We start from the raw sequence: 25,132 nt of genomic DNA, 5'->3' as shown, positions 1-25,132 counted from the left end.
AAATTAAAACACGCTTACTCCTTGGAAGGAAAGTTGTGACCAACCTAGACAGCATATTCAAAAGCAGAGACATTTCTTTGCCAACAAAGGTCCGTCTGGTCAAGGCTATGGTTTTTCCAGTGGTCATGTAGGGATGTGAAAGTTGGACTATGAAGAAAGCTGAGTGCCGAAGAATTGATGCTTTTGAACTGTGGTGTTGGAAAAGGCTCTTGAGAGCCCCTTGGACTGCAAGGAGATCCAACCAGTCCATCCTAAAGGAGATCAGTCCTGGGTGTTCATTGGAAGGACTGATGCTAAAGCTGAAACTCCAATACTTTGGCCACCTCACGCAACGAGTTGACTCATTGGAAAAGACTTTGACGCTGGGAGGGATTGGAGGCAGGAGGAGAAGGGGACGACAGAGGATGAGATGGCTGGATGGCATCACCGACTCAATGGACGTGAGTTTAGGTGAACTCTGGGAGTTGGTGATGGACAGGGAGGCCTGGTGTGCTGCAGTTCATGGGGTCACAAAGAATCGGACATGACTGAGCGACTGAACTGAACTGAAAGCTGAATAATTAAGACCTATCTTCAGATCAATATATATTGCATGTCTGTTCATTTAAAATATTTTGGAAACAAGGAATGTAACAAGAACTGTAGAGTAAGTTAGTGAGGAACTTCTCTGTCTTGACCCAGAACTATACTGAAAGGTTTAACTAGACACATTGAATGGAGAAAAATACAGCCTGGGTGTTCTCGAATGTTCTGTGCTCTTAATCGTTTGTCACGCTTTCCCCATCTCCTTTTCTGATGCTAAGGTCCAGAGAGCTTTGACCAACTTGGGGCCAAGTTGATCCACAGTGTTCAGTTACCTTGTTGTGGCTAATTCTGGATATGCTGTCTCAGGAAACTGGATTTAATGTGATAAAGTAGAATCATTTCAGGAGTGATTCAAACAAAACTCTGAAATGTGTGTGTAATATGTCTTCCCTTTAAGACTTAAATGCCCTGAAATGAGCTGGCAAATTAGCTTAAAAACAGAAACTGCTCAAAAGCAATATGGGCAAAGGTAATTCACAGAAGAAATTGAAACAGGCAAAATAAGTATGAAATATGCTCAGCCCTATTAATATTTAAAGAAATTCGATAAGGGGTGCCTGATTGGCCAAGATTAAGATGAAAATGTCTAGTACTGATATTGGCATATGAGCTAGGCATTCTCATGCATCATTGGAAGAATTAGAATAAGTATAATCTTTCAGGATGGCAATCTGGCAATAGCATCAAAAATTTTAATTTACATACTTTAACCCAACAATTCCACTTCAGATAAATCAGATAAATTGCTCAGAGCTACTGATTGCAATGTGGTTTATACTGTTGCAAACCAGAAATAAACTGAATGTCCTTTAACAGGAGATTGGTTAAATATAACCCTTTCATACAGTGGAGTGTTATGCAACCATTAAAATAACAACCTATATATATCAACATAGAAGTATGTTTTGGATAAAATGTCTACTGAGTGACTTCATTTAAGTAAATAATAAACCAACATTTGAGGTACCATCCTATACTGTGCGCAATGAGAAGGACATAAAAAACAGGTCTCTCAGAACTGTTTCAGATTGAAGGAGGGAATAAAGAGACATGACACCAAATGTGTTCTCTCCTGGAGCTATAAGGGACATTACTAGGACAGTTGGAAAAATTTGAATGGGATATTTTGATTACATGGTAATTTTCCTAATTTTGAGAATTGCACTATGATTATATGAAAAAATTTCCTTGTTTTAGGAAACACATAGCTCTAACTTACTCTAAAATGGCTCAGAATATAATTTATGTATGTATGAGAAAAACAGAGACAGAGAAAATCAGCAAAATGTGTTAAAAATGTTACAGTTGAAGAATCTGGATGAACCATGTACAGGAACTTCTTATACTATATTTTCAACATGCCTGTAAGTTTTAAACTTTCAAAGCAAAATTTTAAAAACATGCTGAGCCATATCTCCATAGTATCCAGTAGCTGTAAAAAGTTTGGTTTCTATTATTGTAAAGGGTTATAAGGTGTGGAATGTAAAATAGGATGAAATATGAGGTTAAGAATGAACTCCAAGGATTTCCCTGGTGGTCCAGTGGTGAAGAATCTGCCAGCCAATGTGGGGGACACAGGTTCTATCCTTGGTCTGGGAAGATTCCACATGCCACAGGACAACTAAGCTCATGCACCACATCCACTGAGCCTAGAGCTTGTGCTCCTCAGCGAGAGAAGCCAGCACAATGAGACGCCCTTGTGCTGCCACTAGAGAGTAACCCCTGCTCACTGCAGCTGGAGAAAGCCTGTGCACAGCAACGAAGACCCAGCACAGCCAAAAATAAACAAAGAAGAAGGAACTGCAGACCACTATGGAGAACAGTATGGAGGTTCCTTAAAACACGAAAAATGGAATCACCATCCGATCCAGTAATCCAGCTTCTAAGCATGTATCCATAAAGGATGAAAACATAATTAGAAAACATACATGCACCCCAGTGCTCATAGCAGCACTGTTTACAATAGCCGAGACATGGAAGCAACCTGAGTGTCCATCAGCAGAGGAATGGATAAAGAAGATGTGCTACAGTTATACAGTGGAACATTACTCAGCCATAAAAAAGAAGTAAATAATGCCATTTGCAACAACATGGACAGACCTAGAGATTATCAGACTCTAAGGGAAGTAACTCAGAAAGACAAGTATCATATGATATCATTTATATGTGGAATTTTAAAATATGAAACAAATTAGTTTATTTACAAAACAGAAGTAGGCCCATAGACTTAGAAAACAAACTGATAGTTACCAAAGGGAAAAGGGGGATGAGGGGTAAATTAGGAGTTTGAAATTAACAAATGCCCATTATTATATATAAAATAAACAACAAGCACCTACTGTATAGCACAGAGAACCATATTCCATATCTTGTTAAAAACCTATAATAGGAAAGAATCTGAAAAAGAATATATATATATATACACACACACACACACATATGTATGTATGTACGTGTATATATATATTTGTCTGAATCACCTTGTGTATACCCAAAACTAACACAACATTGTAATCAACTATTTACTTCAATTTAAAAAATTGAAAAGAATGAACTCTAGTACAAGAAAATATGTTTATTTCTGATGCAGCAGACCTCTTCAGATCATCAGATGAGCTGTTCCTCACTTGAGAAATGCCAGCCAAGCCAAGTCCTCTACTTTAGGGAACACAAATACCACACTCAGAGCACCAGGCCAGGAGACCCTGACCCCCACCCCCACCCCCCTGCCAATGCTGCGGCAGCACTCTCGGTGCTTTTATATGTGTCTCCCCACAGAGGGCTGACCAAGGAGCCTTACATCTGGTTAACTGAGATCGGCCTATCAGATATATAGGGAATAGCCACAGGGAATTCTGGAGTTTGGTCTGTGTGCAGAATTCCTTCACTTTTTCGCATCCCTTTTAGTATCAATGTATCATAATGATAGACAGCAGAAACACAGTCAAAACACTTAAACATGTGGAGTTTAATGGCTTTTAGCTCATAATTGACCATCGCACCTAAAAGCCTTCTCAGTAATGGAACTCCTATGGCAATATCAAGCATTCCACTCTGCTTTTAAGATTTCCATCTATCAAATCCTCTGAATGCCCAGCATAATTCCAGGGGTGGGAGGGAGGTGGCACTCTAGACTAAAATAACTTCTCAGCCTAGGGGATAGAAAGCCGTCAGCAACTCTCCTGGAAACATTACAGTCTTAACCATAGACAATGGAGGCCGTTACTGGCATTCTAGCAGAAATAAAGGAGATATTGGCATCTGATATCAGATCTGCCTGTCTTATGACCAGTCTTGCTAAAGACTGCAGTGTCACAGCAAGGCCAGACAGAGTTAGACAGCTGCTTCTCGACAGTTGTTTTCAGCACGGCTGATGGTGTTAGATTCCACTCCCATCAGAGCTAGGAGAAGGGAAGCCCTGACTATTTATATACAGGAATCCAGAGATCTTATGCCTAATGCGGTTACTGGAGTCTTAGTTTTGCATTTACTCTTTCACTGATTATCAGGAGACCCAGGATCTAGCTTGGTTCTGTAGCGAACTGGCAGGGTGATCTTGGCCATGTCATTTAATCTCTCTAAGCCTGGGTTTTCTCTTTTTTCAAGAAGAGAGATAATCTCTAAAATTCTGTGACTTTCCCATAACTTAATAAAAATACAGTAGATAGCACAAGTTTTCTCACCTCTAAAATGGGGTTAATCAAACCTGCAGGGTTGTGTACCGACTCAAAGTATTCCATGTGTATGAAAGGAAAAAAATAGTAACTTTGGAGAAACCTAGTAGATAACACCTTTGCCAAGTAATCAAAGTTGATATCACCAGTAATAAAACACATCAATATTAAGTACCCCCACGTCTGATTTGATGAGAAGGGCATATAACCTCTGTGATATTCTTCCCCCAAAACCATAACCTCAGTCTAATCACATGAAAATCAGACAAACTCAAGTTAGGGACATTCTGCAACATACCTGATAAGTACACTTCAAAAGTGCCAAGTTCAGGAGAGATTGGAACTGTCAAGGATTGGAGAACACCAAGGAGATGAGACAATTAAATGCAATGCAGATCAGATTCTGCAAAAGAAGAGGAAAAAAAACTACATAGTGGGAACACTGAAAAAAATCTAAACATATCTTGTAGTTCAATTAATAGTATCTTACCAACATTCATTTCTGAGTTTTGATCATTGTACCATGGTTATATAAGGTATAAACATTAAGGGAGGCTATTGAAGGGTATTTGGGAACTCTGTGCTGTCTTTGCAATCCTTTTGTATGTCTAAAATTAATTTAAAAGTTTTAAAAACTATGTGAAGTAGCTAGCTCACAGTAGGCATGTAATGAGTGGCAGGTGTTCCAATTATAAACAAATTCGTTAATTCCAACAGTGTTGAGTTAAATGTTGGTGGGAGACAGTGATACACAATCATTAACCGCCTTGTTGGTGTAACAGGAGTCATTCTAGCCACAGATACTGCATAACTTAGGCTGAAACGTGTTATAAAAATTAGTCCTTCATTCTTTTTTTTTTCTTCATTCTTGAAGAGGCTTCCAGGAATTGAGATGTGCAGCTGTTTACATGCTCATTATCTGCCTTTGTTTGTGGGCTCAGATTGGATTTCTTACTGAGAGCATGAGTTTCTACAGCTGTGTAGATAAATAAACCTTGAGTCTGGACCTGCTCATCTGATAGTTTTATCCACAACTATTGGTAAAGCAAACTGAACACCACCTTGCACTCTGTGCGTTTGATATTCCCATCCTGCTATGACAGGAGGCTGGTCTCCATCACAGACCTGTCTTCATTACCCACAGATGGAGCTGGCTTAGACAGTTGAGGAAAGAAAGATCAGCTGTGTGTGGCCTGGAGACAGCTCCTCCCCCAGGGGCAAATCAGCCAAGATACTTTAATTGCATTGGCAAAGCAATAAGAAGCAGAAGAAATTTCTTCTCACACAGAGAAGTTTCATCCAACAGATATGCAACATATGTTTATTAAGAGCCTCCTATAGGCTTAACCCTGAGGGTGCAGTCAGTCTTTTTGGAGGCTCTTTTAGTGCAGGCAGGTAGGCACACCACACGTCTGATTGGAGACTGTGACCACACGGTCCTGGGCACATGCACTCACTGTACACATGGAAGATGTTCAGTAGATGCTCATAAAGTGAAAGCTGATTTGTACCAATGTCATTCCACCTGGTTTAACCCCAAAATAGTATTAACTTTGGTTCATCTCTAACAATTGTCAACTACAAACTGGCACTTGCCACGGACACTTGCCATCTACAAGGATTAAACCATGTGCTGTTGCAGCTGCTGACGTTCAACGCGCCATGAAAGGAGTTCAGGGTGGAGAGCAGAAATAAAGCTCTGTGCTCCAGTGGGGGAGGAGGGAAACTAGCAGAGCAGGTCTTCAGATAGTTAGATATTTTCAGGAGCCAATTTTATGAGCCCAATTCTCATATCTCTTCATATCTAGAAAAGCACTAAAATCTTTCATGGTAACGACTGTTCCTCATGACTAGCAAAAGCTTTATGAGACTAGCATAAACCTTCTAGAAAAATATGTGCTTGATTGCATGTATTCCCCCTTCAAAAATCACATATATACTGACCCTCCCTGCCCCTTTGGAGCAGTGTCTCAGAGCAATCTGAGGTGCTGTCTCCCCAGCTGCAGTCCTCATTTTGCCCAAATAAAAACTTAACTTGCAACTCTCACGTTGTGCTTTTTTTTCAAGTTGACACAATAACAACATTTATTATGTGCTTAAGACAATCCTGGCACTATTTTAAATGTTTTATACAATTTGCTTAATTTTTACAACTCAATAACAGAATGACTACCATTATACCCATATTATAGGCAAGAAGACTGAGACATCAGATGAAAGGAGGAAGTAACCTACTTAATCATGGAGACGGGAATGACAACCAACCCCAGTATTCTTCCCTGGAAAATCCCATGGACAGAGGAGCCTGGCGGGCTACAGTCCATAGGGTCACAGAGTCGGACACGACTGAGCGAGTAACACACACACTCCCCCTACAGCTGCACAGGCACAGCAAGGGAGCCGCAAGCCTAGACTGTGAACCTAGACATCAGCTTCAGATGCTCCCTCCTCTGTTCTGCTCTGCAAGAGCAGCAGTAAAGACCCTTGGGCTTTTCCTTGGAGGGATGGGAGAATAAGCTTATGGTTCCTACAAGCTGCAACTCCAGACCTAGGGCTCTTCAAAACTGCAACCCTGGTGGATCATGACCCTGTAATTCTCCCTATTCCATCTGTCACTTCCCCACTTCTCTCATAGCCTCTAGCCTTGGGCTGATGAGGTGGTCACATGGGGACAGGCGGGACTGCAGTCTGGGACTAATTTCCACTCAGCCACACTTGGAAATCTCCTTACAGCCTGGGTAGCAGCTACCATGAGCAGAAGACAAGGTGGAGGCCAGGCAGGCAATTCCCCAGAGCCACTTGTGCCCAAAGCCACCTTTTTAGGTATCACATGCCAGGACTTGACAGCCAACCTGGCTCAGTATCCAATTCCAACTTCTGACTCAGATACCTAATGTGGCACGCCTGCATATGCTGTGTTCAGGTACACTTTTGTAGAGGATCTGGTCCCAGTGTTGATTTGGGGAGGTGGGGAGAGACAAGCGATGCCTAGGTCAAGAAGAGACAGGGATTTTCTCAGCTGAGAACTTTGCTGAGTGGCATTTTCCACCCAGATGCTTTCACTGAACGCTGACATCAGAACATTCTAGAAGAGATGCCAAATCAAGTCGAATAAGGTTCTGATATCCTAGAATTTTTAAAAGTAAAAACCCATGTTCTCAAAAATGCCTAGAATATTCTCCTAGAATTCAGTATCTCACATCCACACTTGCTAGCTTTTCTCAATGTTGTTCTCCATTAATCTGGTGGTCGATAATTTGGTAGTCTGCTGATTCAATACTGCATCTGCCATTCTTTGCTAATTTTCAGTTTCAACTTTCTCACATATTCCCCTTTCATTTCCTGATAACGTCAGCACTTCACGGCAACACAGGGACACCACTGACCAGGTCCTTCTCTCTCTACCACGCAGTCTAGCTGCACCACTACCCTCTCTCTTGCTCTCATACTCATGATCTTTCTTCATGTCTATTTTTGGTCTTCCTGGCTCAAGCTTCTTTGGGCCACGGAAACACAACCCTCACTCTCTTTCTCTCCCTCTGGTATGTATGCTGCTGGTTGGAGCCCCCCAGGTAGAAACTGCTGCAGAAATCCTTTAGTGCTCCTTCCTCAGGAAAACTGATGGCTTCCGGACCACAGCTCAGTTTTTAAGCTGGATGACCTTCTGATGGGTTTTAAACTTCGAATTGGATGTGGACATTTTTCTTTCCGATGACAGAATCACTGGAACTTCCCCTTTGCAGTTGCTTCCTTTCCTTAAAGGTAGCTGAATCTTGCTGTCTTTAAAAACCTTTTCTTTCCAAATTCGCCTGCCATGCCGACTGTCATTAGCGCCTCTGTGGCCCCACGGACAGGGGCTGAGCCCAGGTCCCCAGGGCCCATCGCTCAGGCAGCCCAGGGCAAGGGCACCGAGGCAGGGGGTGGAAACCCAAGTGGCATCTACTCAGCCATCATCAGCCGCAATTTTCCCATTATTGGGGTGAAAGAGAAGACATTCGAGCAGCTCCACAGGAAATGTCTGGAAAAGAATGTTCTTTTTGTGGATCCTGAGTTCCCACCGGACGAGACCTCCCTGTTTTACAGCCAGAAGTTCCCCATCCAGTTCATCTGGAAGAGACCTCCGGTGAGTAGCTGACTGCTCGCTGCTTGGGTTTTTTTCCTCAGGGAAAACCTCCTACTCAGCACTTCTCCACAGCACAGCTCATGGGGGCACAGGGCACTGGGTGGAGGATCCTGGAACAGCTCCATGGGGCTCTGTCCTCAAGGGAGGAGGGCTCATTCTCACTCCTTGCTCTCTTTCTGAAAAAAATCTTGTTATTTTATGAAAGCAATTGGAACTCAATTTAATTCACCCTATAAAAAGGAAATATTCCTTTCCCAGAACAAATTCCAAACTGGAATAGCCAAACAACTTCCAAAATTCTGACCTGGAGAGGAGTCCAGATCTACTCTCTGTTGGGTGTCCTGCATCTTATTAGGATTGTTTTCACTCTCTCACTGGAGGGTGAAAATTGTGATGTTCGTTTTAGTTTGCCAGTGGCCATGTTGTTCTGAAATACAGAGTCCTAAAAAGAGGAGAGTGGCAGCGAAGATTACTTTTTCAAGCACAAAATGTTAGGATTAGAAGGAGAAGCCCCAGCCATCATTTGTCCTCATCTCCTGAATGAGGAAATAAAGACACACCACAGCAAAGCCTATTCAAGACACGCATGACAGCCTGGATGAAAACCCCTTCTCTCTTAATGGCTCTTCCAGCCTTTGGCTTCCATGTACAGTAATCTACTGGAAGGCAAGTTACATTTTCCAGGCTTCCTTCTCTGATCACACCTCTGACATGACCCTTTCTTTAATTCAATAAATATTTTTGAACGTCTTCTAAGCCAGAAACCAGGCAAGCAACTGAAGAGTCAGCGTAAATAAGAAAAACAAAAATTCCTGCCCACCTTCAGCCAAGAGTCCTGAGGGCAAGACATGCTTTGAATAAGGTGGATAAATTGCAGGAGACAACGCTCAGGGTGCTATGGGATCAGAAGGCAAGGAGAGTTAACCTCCGCCAGAGAGAGAGAGCCCCTCCTGAGGAACCCATGTTATCTGAGTGCTGTTTTTTAGCTTCATGGGGTTAAACTGGATAAGCCTCGCTGTAGTGTGTCTTTATTTCCTCATTCAGGAGGTGAGGACAAATGACGGCTGGGGCTTCTCCTTCTAACCCTAACATTTTGTGCTTGAAAAAGTAGTCTTTGCTGCCACTCTCCTGTTTCCAGGGCTCTGTATTTCAGAACCACATGGCCACTGGCAAAGTAAAAAGAAGCACTGGGGCCCGGTGCTATTCATGAGCCATGTGTTTGTTTTTAACCTGAGATGGAATAGCCAGCAACCCTGTCTTCACGCTGTGTGTTCCACAAGGGCCCCACCCCCCACCTGCCGGTTCTGTGGTCAGGTCCATGACTGTCCTGAGGGCCCTCGGTTTAGAAGAGAGGATTGGAAAGAACTTCATTCCCCAACCCAGTCACTGCCTTGCTGCCAGGGCACTGGGACACATCACATCCCTGCTGAAATACCTTCAACCACACCGCTCTCCCTACCCCCGCCCGCAGGCCTTGAGATCAAACTCCCTACCTGGGGGATTGCCTCTCCTCCAGCCAGCCCGGCCTCCCTGTCCATCTCTCCTTCACCCTCTCCCCTGGACCCTGTCACACGCAGCTGCTCTGTTGTCCCAAGTCTTATATCTCTCAGCCTTTGCTCCTGCTGTCTGCCTGCCATGCCCTTGTTTTTATCTGCTTTGTTCTGCCTTACCCTCGCTGTGAAACCCTGCTCAGGTATCACTTCCTTCCAGCTTTCTCATGGCCATTCCCATCAGCTGAGAGAGGGGGAGCATTCTCATTCCTCTTGGGAGCCCCTCACTCAGCAAAGCACCTAGCCCGCAGGAGGCACTCAGCTGCTGGTGGTAAATGAAAGCCCACATCGCAGAGTATTGACCTCTGAGAGGGGACAGTCCTGTGCTCCAACCTGATAGTTCCTGAAAGCCTTTTCTAACAGTTTTGCAGAGACAAAAACCCAAAAAACTTACAAATACTGCTTTTAGTGAAATTGTGGGTGGATTTTAGCCTTAAAACTTAGACCTACACATTAATAAACATGCTTTAAATGGGTCTGTTATGCTCTAGGCCCTAGATGGGTCCTGAAACAAACTGCCATTGTCAGTGTGAAAGGAAGGCCATGAGAAGCCTTGTCTTAAATTGTGCTCCCACCACCACCACCCCCCCAAGTCCGGAACTTTGTACTGTCTCTAAAGGTCCAGATAGCAAAGCCCAATCTCTGTTAAAATGTCCCTATTTCTTCTGAGGTTAAGTTTTGGGGAACACTGCCTCTTGGGTTCATTGGTATAAGCTAGAATACAGAATTAGAGATGGTCAGCCTTGGATTATCTTGGAGATGCGGTCCAGCTCCTTCACCTACAGGTGATGTGATTAAGATCCAGAAAGGGCATGTGACTTATCTACAGTCACACAGCAATGAGTTTGAGACTGAACTACTGCGTTGACTAGAACTTTCTGAAATGTAAAGCACTTCTTGGAGACATAAGTTTTCATAAGATGTAGTGACCTTTGTCAGGCTCAGACAATCTGAAAAGGGGACTATATCCTATGAGAGGCCCTTCCTGCTTTTACTATCAAAAGTGCAGTCAACACCAATCAGAATTTTTATTCACAATCAAGTATTGCTTATTACAATCAGGTGGTGAAAATGATGATAAAGGGAGAATTCCTCATGACGAACTATGATTCTAGTTAAGATAAACGGCTGGACGTCAACCTTTTCCTCTTAAAAGAAGAGAGACATAGGCCCCCGCACCCTCCTGCAATCTCTCCTCACCCTCGCACCGGGCACAACCTCACTGTCTTTCCCCCTCTAATAGAGAGCATCACACATTGAGTCTCCAAACCAAACAATCTGATTCCTCTAAGCTTTACTTACAGCATCTATTTCTAGGATCAGAAAGCAACCAAACCTTACACCACTTCCCAATGGTTAAGCCAAATTTTCTTGATGACAAACCCCCGGACAGAGAAGATTGGCTCTAGGAAGGGCTTCTGGGGGACTGATGACTCTTGCCCAGTATCACTGGGGACAGGTGTGGGGTGACACCCGTGTTCCATTCCATGCGGTGGGGGCTGCGGTCACACAACATTCCTGGCCTCTCTCCTCCCCTGAGGGTGGGGCGAGCGGGGAGGGTGGGTTCGTAAAGAGAACACGACCTGTGAAGCCCAACACTTTCCTTTCTTTTTCCTCCTGGGAACAAGCTACCTGCTGTTCCTTGTGGCAAGTTTCCCAAAGGCAGGTCCCTGAGGGGAGTCCTTAGACTCCCTGAGACTCATGCTGGCGAATAGTATGATCACAATTGACCCTAAGAACTCAACACAACGATAACTATTCTAAGTGCTTCCACATGTTAACTCATTTCATCTTCACAACAACCCTGAGAGGTGAGTGCTATTATTGTCCCCAGGCATTCTGGCTATAGAAACTTAACTCTTAGCAACAAAATCTATCTAATTGTGGGCTTTAAAAGCCAAGATCAGACTTATGAACAATATATGTAGCATTTTTGACTCCCACCTGCCTTACACATTTGTCTCATTTATCCATTGGTTCAAAACTCAGGCACAGAAGTGGGGTGTCATTTACTGGGTTCTCCATAAGCCACAAAAGGAACTGGGCAGTGTCTTAGGGGTTTGGGGCCCTGGAAGCAGCGGCCCCTGTGAGCTTAGAGGTAGAATGGCAGAGTGGCTAATAGCCCAGTCCTGACCCGAGGTCAAATTCTGACCCTGATACATAACACTTGAGTAATCTTGATCACTTACTCTTCTCTTTGCCTGTCACAAATTTCCCCACCAGAAAAATGAGGAATAATCCTAATAAAAAGACCCATCTCACAACATTCTTGTGAAGGTTGAGTTAATCCACACCAAAGACTTACAGCTGCCTGGAACGTGGGGGAGTGCCCATGAATTTAAAATGCTCCCAATATGACTAGATGTGCAGCCTCTAAAAAGGGCAATGTCAGAAATATCTTTCCAGTTTCATTTGTGTCTAGACCAAGATACTAGTCACAGTACTGTATTTGAGTACTTTGTGCCTGATCTAAATGAAGCGGTCTACCGACTGTGAGGATTTATGTGTGAACCATCCCCTGTGGGCAGGCAACTGCTTGTCCTTTTGGGCAATTCCAATCACCCCCCATCAAATACAAAATTGTGTTTGATTGTGAAATGTGAGTGCATCATGGGAGTGTGAAGGTGACCACATAATGGGGGATCACAATGCCCTGGGGAACATGGGTGCTCACTCAGCGACTGGCTCGAACAACCTTGGGACTAAGGAGGCGAGCAAATGCTCCCATTTCCCCATCTGCTTTTGCCTCGTGCATTCCAGGTTATTTCTCCATACTCTCCTGCAATCACTGTTAAAATCAGGGACAACTTAGCCCCTTTTGCTTTTGGAGGGGAGAGGCATGAGGGGCCAGCTGTAAGACCTTGTGCATCTGGTGCCCTCCTTACCCTTGGGAATGTGGGATCCCCAAGTCACTCCACAGTGACCCAGAGGCCCATGAGGGAATTCTCCCTTGGGAAGCAGCATCTCCCTTCCTGGTGCCTCTGCCCTTCCCTCCGTAGGCAAGTTGACTCACATCCTCTTGTGGCACCAGGGTTCTGTGTGGTGCAGACCCTCCAAGTCAGCTCAGCTCACTAAGGCCTCCAGCAACAGGGACTGGCAACATGTTCCTGAGCCTCCCTTGTCTCTGACCCTAGACAGAGTTTCCTTTCAGTAAATTCCATCTCATTCCAGCCCCACCCTAACCTGGATCCCAGAGAAGGAGGGGTCAACTCTATTTGGTAGCCAGGTTAAGTCAGACTTCAGGTTAAACTGCACTTGATGGATTCAGCCTCAGTGTCTCTTGGCTCTGCCAGGAGAGGTTATAGCCTATTTGGGCCTCCCATTCACAGCTGAGGTCAAAACGGCATCATTGACATACTGCTATTGCTCTTCAGTTGCTCGTCAAGTCTGACTGAGACCCCATGGACTGAAGCCCACCAGGCTCCTCTATCCATGGGATTTCTCAGGCAAGAATATTGGAGTGGGTTGCCATTTCCTTTTCCAGGGCATCTCCCCAACCCAGAGATCAAATCTATGTCTCCTGCTTGGCAGGCAGATTCTTTACCGTCTGAGCCACCAGGGAACCCCTCATTGATATACAGCCACGTCTAATTTATCCCTTCAGCTCTTCCCCTAGGAAATCTGTTTTCCCTTCCTCCTCTGCCCTCTAAGCTCCTAGGGTTGACAGCTGGGACTCTGCATTTTCCCTGAGCCACTTTCTGCTCAGCTTTCTTTGTTTTCACTGGCTCTTGGGAGTTGGGGAAATTAACCATCTTTCCCTGATCTCCAGATCTAGTGCTCTGTAATTTGCTGGCAGTAGCTGGGCCTCTAGCCATAGGCTGCCCAATTACCTTTTCCTCTCAAGTCCTGTTCCCGTGCCATCTATTCAGGGCCCGACCCTTTGCCAGTTCAGAGCTGGGTCTCAGCTTCACCCACCTGTCTCTAGTGTATGCCTTCTCTCTAAAAACCTGTTGTTATTATTACAGCCCCATATCCAGTTGTGCTTTGCCCTGTTATTCTAACCTGGCTCTCAGCCTTGCTCTTCTGCTTCCTTGGGTCAGCTAGTTCCCTCTGCCTAGACCTGAGGAAACCTCTTTCCCAGACAGACAGAAGTCCCTTTGTACTCTGAACAGACAACTTCATTTCCTTATAGTTCCAAACTTGGAAATTTCTTGAGTTACACTCTTTTTAAGGATAGAGTTTAGATAAGTTTTCCAAGCTGTAATTTATCATGAACTGTCTTTCACCAAGTCTAGAAGATTCTGATGCTGGTACTTTCTTGATCTTATCAGAGGGTATCCCTGGAAGGTCACAACCACCACCCAGCTGAATGCAATTGAAGGAAGTTTCTAATGTAAGATGAGTGACAATTTCAGGAATATTAAAATATGAGGGGTTAAAAAGTGCCTTTAGGATGGAGAAATAAGACAAATAAGACCCCTTTTCTCCTAAACTCAGAGTTCTGCCAACCCCTTCATACTCCTTTTTCCCAAACCATTTCTTTCTCCTGGGCTCCTATCAGCCTGAATCCAACTCCTGAAGCTGGACTTTGCTGCTGTCTATCTGACCTGGTCTCCTGCCCCTTCCCAAGTCCTCAGGCAGAACTAACTTCTCCCTGTCCCAAGCTGTTACACCAGACAAAATTTTAAAATAAAATAGGACTTCCCAGGTGGTCTAATGGGCTTCCCTGGTAGTTTAGCTGGTAAAGAATCTACTGCAATGCAGGAGACCTGGGTTTGATCCCTGGGCTGGGAAGATACCCTGGAGAAGGGAAAGGCTACCCACTCTAGTATTCTGGCCTGGAGAATTCCATGAAATGTGGTCCAGTAGTTAGGGATCCATGCTTCCAATGCAGGGGGCACGGGTTCAATCCCTGGTTGGGGAACTAAAATCCCACATGCTGCATGGCACAGTCAAAAACTAAACTAAAATAAATCATTACATTCTTCAGGTTAGGTCTTGTTACCACCACAAAATTATCTTTGATATTTTATACATGTTTATCCAAATGTGCTTTTATATGTGAATCCTCAGCATGGTCGAATCTTCAGCTTCTCTCTTCAAGAGGAAAACGCCCAAGGAAAATGTAGGAAGATTCTAGTAATCATAGGAAGGGGGCTGGAAATGGTTGTTTTCTGGGGGAGAAAAAAGAAAAAAATATGCTGATTTAGTTACAAGAGAAAGGAGAGCTAGAACAGAAACCAAGGTGGGGTGTGAGAAGCAACAAGGTAGGAGGCTTCACCTGCCAGGGTCAGCCCCCCCTTGACCTGAACCTCAAAGATCCCTTTATTGATAAGCTTGTGAAATGCTGGAGGCAAGTATGTGACTTTTCTCAGTAAAGGACGGAAGTTAGTGTTTAGATTTTCACAAGCTGAATTGGGCTAGCACACCCACAAATCAGAATGTGGAAAGCACAGGAATGGGGAAACGAGAGAAGCATAAAGAAGCAAGTGGGGGCAAGGAGGGCCTGACCTCTCAGAGGCTGTGAAAGGGGGTTCAAGATCTCCAAGGAACCATGAAGCCTCAGCTCACACCTGGGAAGCATTCTACTTTTTTTAAAAAGCTGACACTTCTTTACCATTTTCATCCAAACTTCAGATTTAAAAAATCACGATAAAACTTTTAGAAGTGTACTGTATACACCCAGAGCACCAGGAATATATAGTATATATTATACAGGAGTATAAAAACTGCTATAAAAAACTCATTATAAATCATAGAATTGAAAATGTTTGGAAACTACTGCTTTCCACCACTCCAGGTAGAGGGGCTCCTTTCCTGATGTTAAGGTTTTGAAGGCAAAACGAAGTCCCCATCTCCTTTCCTGCATTAACCTTTCAGTCTGAAAGTTCATCCTTGTTTCTAGCCAGAACTTTTCTGGCCACAATTTTAGCACATTATATACGCCTCTGACCCAGCAGACAGTGAAACAGAGTCATCTGATTTCCTCTACATTGTGATTCTCCCTATTTGTGAATAATGCCATCCTCCCTTTAGTTGCTTCAGGTCAAATAGCCATAAAATTCCTCTGACTCTAAAGGAATGTGGTTTTTCCCTCCCTGGAGATGTCAATGCTGTGATCCATGATTAGTTGACCCTTAGAACTTCTTTGCCTTTTGGCTGAGATCGCAGACGGTAAAGCGTCTGTCTACAATGTGGGAGACGCAGGTTTGATCCCTGGGTTGGGAAGATTCCTTGGAGAAGGAAATGGCAATCCACTCCAGTACTATTGCCTGGAAAATCCCATGGACAGAGGAGCCTGGTAGGCTACAGTCCATAGGGTCGCAAAGAGCCGGACACGACTGAGCGACTTCACGTTCACGTTAAAACTTCTTTATTTGTGAATTCACCTACTCACTGAAATTTATTTGTAACCCCTAAGTCAATATCCATAGGGCTCCTTCAGTCATTTGCTGACATGTGTAGGGCAGTAAAAAATTTGTCTCCCTCCATACATGTTCCTAGCTGAAGTCAGACAAGGTGACCCTCTGCCTGCTAGTTTCAGCTCTCAGACTGTAAACAAGAGTCCTTCTCAAAGTCTGTTTGCTGTTACATTTTGTCACATTTCTGTACTTTTTATTGATGATTTCTCTTTTAAAATGCCCCTCAACGTGCTGTGCTGAAGTACTATTTAGTGTTCTAAAGTGCAAGAAGGCTGTGATGTGCCTTAAGGAGAAAATACATGTATTAGATAAGCTTCATTCAGGCATGAGCTATGGTGCTGTCAGTTCAATGTTAATGAATTAATAACACACATTAAATAAGGTGTCTTTAAACAGAAATACACATAAAATAAGGTTGTATATTGATGGGTTGATGAAAATCTTGTGATCAGAGCCTCCCGGGAATCTCATACTGTATTTCCACCAGGTGTGATGGCTCAATATTCACTAACTGAACATTCACAGTGAATTTATAGAACGTAACTACCATGAATAATAATGAGAATCAACTCTCTTCCTATGTTCTCCCTATTCCTGAGGGTCACAGCTTGAAATAATACCCTATGAACAGTGTGATCAATAGGAAACACTGCAACACATTTTAATCCATTGCAGTCATTACTCTTTTTGATGTTAAAATTGTCCCATCTTCAGACAGTGTTGCCTGTTATCTCTTGACATGACACCATTCATCTTCAACTGCTTCCTTGTTTTCTGGCCACAACAAAAATTCCCAGGCTTGTCTTGTACATTTCTTGCTCTAGAACCTGGAATGAATCATTTCTTTAAGGAGCCTGGTTCCTTTTAGTCTAAACTGGAGTTGAAGAAAAGGAGTGAAATGTAGAACACAGCTGACCGTTGACTTCCTAGGACCCAGGGCTTGCCCTTTACATCAGCACCCTGGATTTGGAAGCTTTCTGACAACCTGTGGGGACACTGGGCATTTCTTGCTCTAATGACTGCTGCCACTGCCCATCACTGCTAAAATTAACACTCTACCCTTTGTGACGTCCCTGCCGGAAGGGTCACATGACCTGAGTTACTCAATTCTGAAAGGAAGAAATCCTAGTTTGGCACAAAATAAATTTACTCCATTCCAGTGTGAGAAGAGAAGGAAGATGCAGAGTCATAGGGACACTGAGGCTGTGTGCAGTGAGCACTCTGTCCCTGGGTCTAGGACCCAGTCACTGTGCAGCTGCTGCTCTCAGGATTAGCATCTTTCCAGTGAACCTGGCTGGGAGGAGGTCTTCTTGTAATCTGTTTTAGTGTCATCACCTGTCAGACAGTTTAGAAGCTGCATCACTGGACTAGCCACAAAGAGGAAGAATTGGGGACATGCTGCAGAGCGGTTAAGTCAGACGGATTTCAAAGCAAACAGACCTGGTCTGAACCCTGACTCTGCCCCTAGAAAGTTACATAAAGTTTCCAAGCTTTTAGTTTCGTTTCTATAGTGCAGATAGTGATACTCTAATCAGATGGCTGTTCTGAGCCAGTATCCATAAAAGTCCAAGTAGGTGCTCAAGGTAAGCCAGCAATTACTATCGGAATAGGCAGCAAAGGGAGTGCACATGCTTTCAAGTCAAAGAAACTGCATTCATATCCCAGCTCCACCTCTTACCAGTGTGACCTCAGGCAAGTAAGTTACTAACCTTTCCCAGGGCTTGATTTCCTCACCTGTGAAAAGAAAATCACAGTTCCTACTTTCTTAGAGTTGTGGTAAGGATTAAATGAGATACTGTATATGACTTGCTTAGCATAATGAACCAAGAAGTACTGATGATGGTAATTGAAAGTCAAAATGAGGTACCCAATTGAGAGTCAGCCCTCTCTCTAAGCAGAAAATCAATCATCACAGTGCCATCCTGGAGTGCAGATGGGGGCCATGAGTTTCAGTGAAAGTGACAATCCTACAAATAACTTTTAGGACTGCTTCCCATCATATCCCATAAGACAGCAGCTTTCCCCAGAAGTCATAACGCCAACAGGACTCTAGACATCATAGGAGGAATAAGCTGAAATAACTCAGCAGTATTATGCTGCAAATGGGAGGGACAGAGACAGAAATAGCCAAGAAATGTATGAGAAGATACCTTTTGTTGATATGAACAAGGAAGAGAATCGTTCATAACTCATGTAGCTCTTGAGCATTTGTTATCTTTATTGTTTTTGTTTAGTTGCTCAGTCATGCCCAATTTTGGGGGACAACATGGACTGCAGCACACCAGGTTTCCCTGTCCAGCACCAATTCCTGGAGCTTGCTCAAACTCATGTCCATTGAGTCAGTGATGCCATCCAACCATCTGATCCTTTGTCGTCCCCTTCTCCTCCTGCCTTCAATCTTACCCAGCATCAGGGTCTTTTCTAAGGAGTCAGTTCTTCACATCAGGTAACCCAAGTATTGGAGCTTCAACTTCAGCATCAGTCCTTCCAATGACTATTCAGGGCTGATTTCCTTTAGGACTGACTGGTTTGACCTCCTTGCAGTCCAAGGGACTCTCAAGAGTCTTCTCCAACACTACATTTCAGAAGCATCAGTTCTTTGGTACTCAGCTTTCTTTATGGTCCAAGTCTCACATCCACACATGACTACTGGAAAAACCATAGCTTTGAATAGACAAATCTTTGTTAGCAAAGTAGTGTCTGCTTTTTAATATGCTGTCTAGGTTGGTCATAGCTTTTCTTCCAAGGAGCAAGCATCTTTTAATTTGAGGTTGCATCCACTATGGACACCTTTGTCTGTAGTGATGCTTCTAAGGCCCACATGACTTTGCATTCCAGGATGTCTGGCTCTAGGCGAGTGATCACACCACCGTGGTTATCTGGGTCATGAAGATCTTTTTTGTATAGTTCTTCTGTGTATTCTTTCCACCTGTTCTTAATATCTTCTGCTTCTGTTAGGTCCATGCCATTTCTGTCCTTTATTGTGCCTATCTTTGCATGAAATGTTCCCTTGGTATCTCTAATTTTCTTGAAGAGATCTCTAGTCTTTCCCATCCTATCGTTTCCCTCTATTTCTTTGTATTGTTTACTGAAGAAGGCTTTTTTTCTCTCTCCCTGCTATTCTTTGAAACTTTGCATTCAGATGGTTATATCTCTCCTGTTCTCTTTTGCCTTTCACTTCTCTTTTCTTCTCAGCTATTTGTTCTCTCTTCTTAGAAGACCATTTTGCCTTTTGCATTTCTTTTCCTTTGGGATGGTTTTGATCACCACCTTCTGTACAATGTTAGGAACCTGCGTTCATAGTTCTTCAGGCACTCTGTCTATCAGAGCTAATCCTGTGCGTCTATTTGTCACTTCCACTATATAATCCTAAGGGATTTGATTTATATCATACCTGAATGGTCTAGTTGTTTTCCCTACTTTCTTCAATTTAAATCTGAATTTTGAAATTACCTAAATGGACAATATTTACCCAATTTTACTAAAGTAAATCCTGATTTTTAATTTCTCTAAAATTTATAACGTTATTTTGGGAAGACAATGCACAGAGCATAATGTGAGAAACTTAAACTTCATTCCCCCAAGTAGGAACTCTATTGATACTTTCTAAAGATAGTAAATAAAAAGTAATAGTACAAGCATATTATTTAAAAACATAGAGGTAAATACCAGAAAAAGTAGTTAAAAGAATTAAAACTGGCTGCCTCTGAGGTGAGGGATTTGCGGGGCAAGAGACTGCTCTTCCTCTAGATAACTTTTGTTTGATTTTTTAAAAACTTTATTCATTTGCACATATACCCCAATGTTCAACACAGCACTGTTTATAATAGCCAGGACATGGAAGCAACCTAGATGTCCATCAGCAGATGAAAGGATAAGAAAGCTGTGGTACATATACACAATGGAGTATTACTCAGCCAATAAAAAGAATACATTTGAATCAGTTCTAATGAGGTGGATGAAACTGGAGCCGATTATACAGAGTGAAGTAAGCCAGAAAGAAAAACACCAATACAGTATACTAATGCATATATATGGAATTTAGAAAGATGGTAACGATAACCCTGTATGCGAGAGAGCAAAAGAGACACAGATGTATAGAACAGTCTTTTGGATTCTGTGGGAGAGGGAGAGGGTGGGATAATTTGGGAGAATGGCATTGAAACATGTATAATATATAAGAAATGAATCACCAGTCTAGGTTTGATGCAGGATACAGGATGCTTGGGGGTGCACTGGGATGACCCAGAGGCATGGTACAGGGAGGGAGGTGGGAGAGGGGTTCAGGATTGAGAACACGTGTACACTCGTGGCGGATTCATGTTAATGTATGGCAAAATCAATACAATATTGTAAAGTAATTAGCCTCCAATTAAAATAAATAAATTTAAATTTAAAAAACTTTACTCATGTATAAAACAAATAAAAATAAAATTATTTCTTAAAAAAAATACTGACCTCAAAAAGTATTTTGAGGAAATTCCCAGGCAGTTCAGGGTTAGGTCTTCAGGCTTCCACACTGCAGGAGGCACAGTTTTGATCCGTGGTCAGGGAATTAAGATTCCCACATGCTGCTGAGCATGGGCAAAAATAAAAAGTAATAACAATAAACTTAAAAAAATAATAAATTTTAAAAATTATTTTGAGCTATTATAGTATCCTGTAAAACTAGTGCCATAGTTTCAAACACTAGTGAACATAGAATCTCCGTGACCCCTTCCAAGAGGATCTGAATCCTTAGGTCTGGGGTAAGCCCTGGGAATCTGCATTTTTAACTGGCATCCCAGGTGATTCTGATGTAGGTAGTCCAAAGACCACACACTGAGAAACACGTAGTAGACGAAGATGATGAGCCTGCACAAATGGACAGGGAGATGCATCCTCCTGATGGGCGGGCTGCTAGAATGGAGTTTCTACCCGGGCCAGCTCCTTGTACTCACAATCGAACTGCCCATTTGAGCATGATGAAATTTGGAAAAAGCTGAGATTTCTTGTGAATATAATTCTGATACACGTTAATCCTCCTTCCGGGTCCACCACATTCTCTGCCTCAAAGGTCTTGAACTCAGAACAGTGTGTGTCGGTTCACAGCCACTGGAACCCACTTTCAGAGGGACTTTCATTCGAGGTCAAGCTACCTACCTTCTAGGTTCCTCTCATAGATTAGAGTCCTGAAATGGTCAGTCAAGGTCTTTGGGGGGATGGGGCAGGGACATCAGGAGAATGAAGGCTTCATTAACCTCAGACAATGGCCCGGAGCAGATTCCTCCTATGCATTCAGCAGCCTGTATAGGATTAGTGTATACAGCATGTTTCGAAGGCCCCATGCTATATCCCATTGGCCGCCAGTGTTAAAGGCCTGAATGCCTTTTGCTGAGGCAGAGTAAGCCTCTCTGTAACTATATTTTCTCTTTTTAAAGAAAGAATCCCAGCAAGGCTGATGGAGGTGGCCTGAAGGTCTGTAGGCCTTGTGGCCTGTCCTGGGGCTGTCCCTGGCTCTCTTGCTCCCTGTCTGACTGGCATGGTGTTGCCCCTTGACCGTGGGCTCAGGGGCCTCCAGCCAAAGCTGCTGACTCTGACCACGGCCTTTCTCTGGGCTGTGTTCATTTGCATTGCGCTGCTGAGGGTGGAGGAGCTATATAGGCTCCGGCCCATTCACGGGAGGATTAGGCCTGGACCAAGGGCGCAGCAGGAAAGAGGCCACAGCAAAGGCCCAGCTCCACTCCCTGAGCGGTCGCCATGCCCTACCTGCTGCCAGGATTCTTCTGTGACCGTGTGATCCGTGAGAGGGACAGGAGAAACGGAGAGGGCACTGCCACACAGCCCATCAAGTATGAGGGGCAGGATTTTGTTGTTCTCAGACAACGGTGCCTGGCTCAGAAGTGCCTCTTTGAAGACTGTGTGTTCCCAGCAGGCATCCAATCCCTGGGCTCCCATGAGCTGAGCCAGAAAACCAAGATGAAGGCCATCGCGTGGAAAAGGCCAAAGGTAGGGATAGGAGGGACAGGGTAGCTGTCCTGGTAAGGACAGCTCCTGGGGACAGGAGACCAAGTGATCCAGAGCCTGAGACCAAAGATCCTGGATCTGACCAAGTGGCTTATTAATGTACTCCTGCTCCTAAATACTTTCATGCTTCCTCCTGAAACTGGAGCTGTTGTTTTCTGTTCCTGAACTAAAGACTATTTAATACTTTATAAATGCCTGAGACTGTAAATATTTTTGAGAGAGCTAATGCACTGACTTAACGTCATAGTAAAACAGTAAGGAATCATTGTCATATCTCTTCTTGAGAGCAGGTGTTCTTGGGTGGGAAAGTGGAGTGGTGAACAGAATTAGGGCTCACAGTTACAAAAGCAGTTCCATGGAAGGTGGTGAAAAGTTATGGAATAGGAGGCTGCAGGAGGCTGGAGACTTGTCTTCTTAACTGTTTGCCTAAGGCTGGTTCATTAGTGATATGTCACTTCTGTTTAAATAAAAAGGTCCGTGCTGACCTGCCACACTCCATACCGGGAAAAGCAGTTTGCTCTGCTGCTACTGCTGCTAAGTTGCTTCAGTCGTGTCCAACTCTGTGCAACCCCATAGACGGCAGCCCACCAGGCTCCCCCGTCCCTGGGATTCTCCAGGCAAGAACACTGGAGTGGGTTGCCATTTCCTTCTCCAATGCAGGAAAGTGAAAAGTGAAAGTGAAGTCACGCAGTCATGTCCGACTCTTCACTACCCCATGGACTGCAGCCTACCAGGCTCCTCTGTCCATGGGATTTTCCAGGCAAGAGTACTGGAGTGGGGCGCCACTGCCTTCTCTGCAGTTTGCTCAAGGATGCCTTACAGCCCAGCAACTGAAGAGCCTGTTTGTTTCCATTGTATTCAGCTACTCTGTGCTTCTCAAACTGTGGTCTTTGGACTACCTGTGTCAGAATCACCTGGGATGCCAGTTTAAAATGCAGAGTCCTAGGGCTTATCCCAGACGTATCTGTATTTCTGTATTTAACTGACTGTATTCATAATAAGTGAAACATGAGTTCATGGTGACTTATACCAAAATATTTCTCTTTGTGTGTGTATGACTTTTATAAACTAACTTTTTATCCTTCAACTGTGCTATATTTCCTTATTAGTTCCAGAAATGTGTTTTTCTTTTTGTTATTTGTTCAGGATTTTCTCCATAGACAATTACATCATCTGTGAACGAGGAGTTTATTTCTTCCTTTCCAATCTTTATAAATTTCCTTCTCTTGTTTTATTGTATTAGCTAGGATTTTCAATATAATGTTGAGTAAGAGTGGTAAGAGGACTATGGCTGATTCATATTTGGCAGAAAACAAAATTCTGTAAAGTGACTATCCTTAAATCAAAAAAATAAAATTTTTTAAAAAGAAACAAAAAGAGTGGTAAGAGGAGAGTCTTGTCCCTAATCTGAAGGAGAAAGCATCTCATTTCTCAACATTAAATATGATGATAATTGTAGGTCTCTAAAAAAAAGTACATTTTCTTTACCAACTTGAGGACATTGCCCTCTGTTCCTGAGTTTTTATCATGAATGGGTATTGAATTTTGTCAAATGGTTTTTGTGTATCAATTGATATGATCATTGATTTTTCTTCTTAGCCTGTTGTGATGATTGATTTTCAAATGTTGAAAATCTTGCATACCTGGAATAAATCCCACTTGTCTGTAGTGTATAATTTCATTTATAATTTGTCATTTTTGAGTTACTAATTTTTTTGAGGATTTGGTTTTATTTTCATAAGAGATATTGATTGGTCTGTAGTTTTACTTTGCACTGTCATTTTTTGATTTGAGTATTAGGGTAATATTGGCCTCATAGAACGAGTTACGAAGTGCTCTCTCTGCTTCTATTTTTCTGGGGGGTATTGTAGAGAATTGGTATCATTTCTTCCTTGAATGTTTGATAGAATTCACCAAGAAAATTATCTGGATCTGGTGCTTTCTTTTTTGGAGGGTTATTAATCACTGAACAAAACTTTTTAACAGGTATAGCCATATTCAGATAATCTATTTGTCCTTGTGCATGTTTTGGTGGTTTGTGTCCTCCATGAAATTAGCATGTTTTATCTAAGGTGCCAGTTCCTGTGGTCATAGAGTTATCTGTAGTGTTCCTTTATTATCCTTGTAATGTCCATGGGATCAGTAGTAGTGACCTGTTCATTTTTGATGTTGGTAATCTGTGTCTTCCCTTTTTTCCCCTTGGTTAGCATGGCTAGAGGTTTATTAATATTATTGACCTTTTCAAGAACCAGTTTTTGGCTTTATTGATTCTTTCTATTGTTTTGCTATTTTCAGTTTCATTGATTCTGCTCGTATTATTTCTTTTTTTTCTACTTGCTTTGCACTTAAATTTTTTCCTTTCTCTAGTGTCTTAAGGTAGAATATTGGTATTGATATCAGATCTTTCTTCTTTTCTAATATATACATTTAATATTGTAGCTTTCCCTCTGAGTGCTGGTTTCACTGCATTCCACAAATTTTGATGTTATATTTTTATTTAGTTCAAAATAATTTGTAACTTCTCCTGGAACTTCTTCTTTGACTTGTGTGTTATTTAGAAGTGTGTCATTTAATTTCCAAATAATTTGGGGTTTTTCAGTTATTTTATTATTGTGTTCTATTTTCATTCCACTGTCATCTGAAAACATACTTTGTATGTTTCATATTCTCTGAAATTTGTCAAAGTGTGTTTTATAACCCAGAATGTGGTCTTAGTGACTCTTCCATGTGATATTGAGAGCAGAAATGTGTATTCTCCTTGCGACTCCATAGACTGTAGCCCACCAGGCTCCCCTGTCCATGGAATTCTCCAGCAGGCTCCCCTGTCCATGG

The 25,132-nt window shown here is 42.9% G+C and overlaps 1 protein-coding gene across 2 annotated transcripts in view; it reads left to right on the top strand.

The window, feature by feature from the left end:
- CAPN3 (calpain 3) overlaps positions 7,737-25,132 on the top strand; it is a 55,512-nt gene continuing 38,116 nt past the window's right edge. The window contains exon 1 of one of the 2 annotated variants that reach the window (XM_005685535.3): positions 7,737-8,382. In XM_005685535.3, coding sequence (XP_005685592.1) covers positions 8,074-8,382 — 309 coding nt within the window. In that variant the 5' untranslated portion in view covers positions 7,737-8,073. The remainder of the gene's footprint in view (positions 8,383-25,132) is intronic. The other variant, XM_005685533.3, reaches the window with a different exon arrangement.

This window comes from Capra hircus, chromosome 10 (assembly GCF_001704415.2).
Source record: "Capra hircus breed San Clemente chromosome 10, ASM170441v1, whole genome shotgun sequence".
Lineage (NCBI taxonomy): Eukaryota > Metazoa > Chordata > Mammalia > Artiodactyla > Bovidae > Capra > Capra hircus.
Note: the sequence above shows the minus strand (reverse complement) of the source record. Positions and strands in the feature narration are given on the sequence as shown.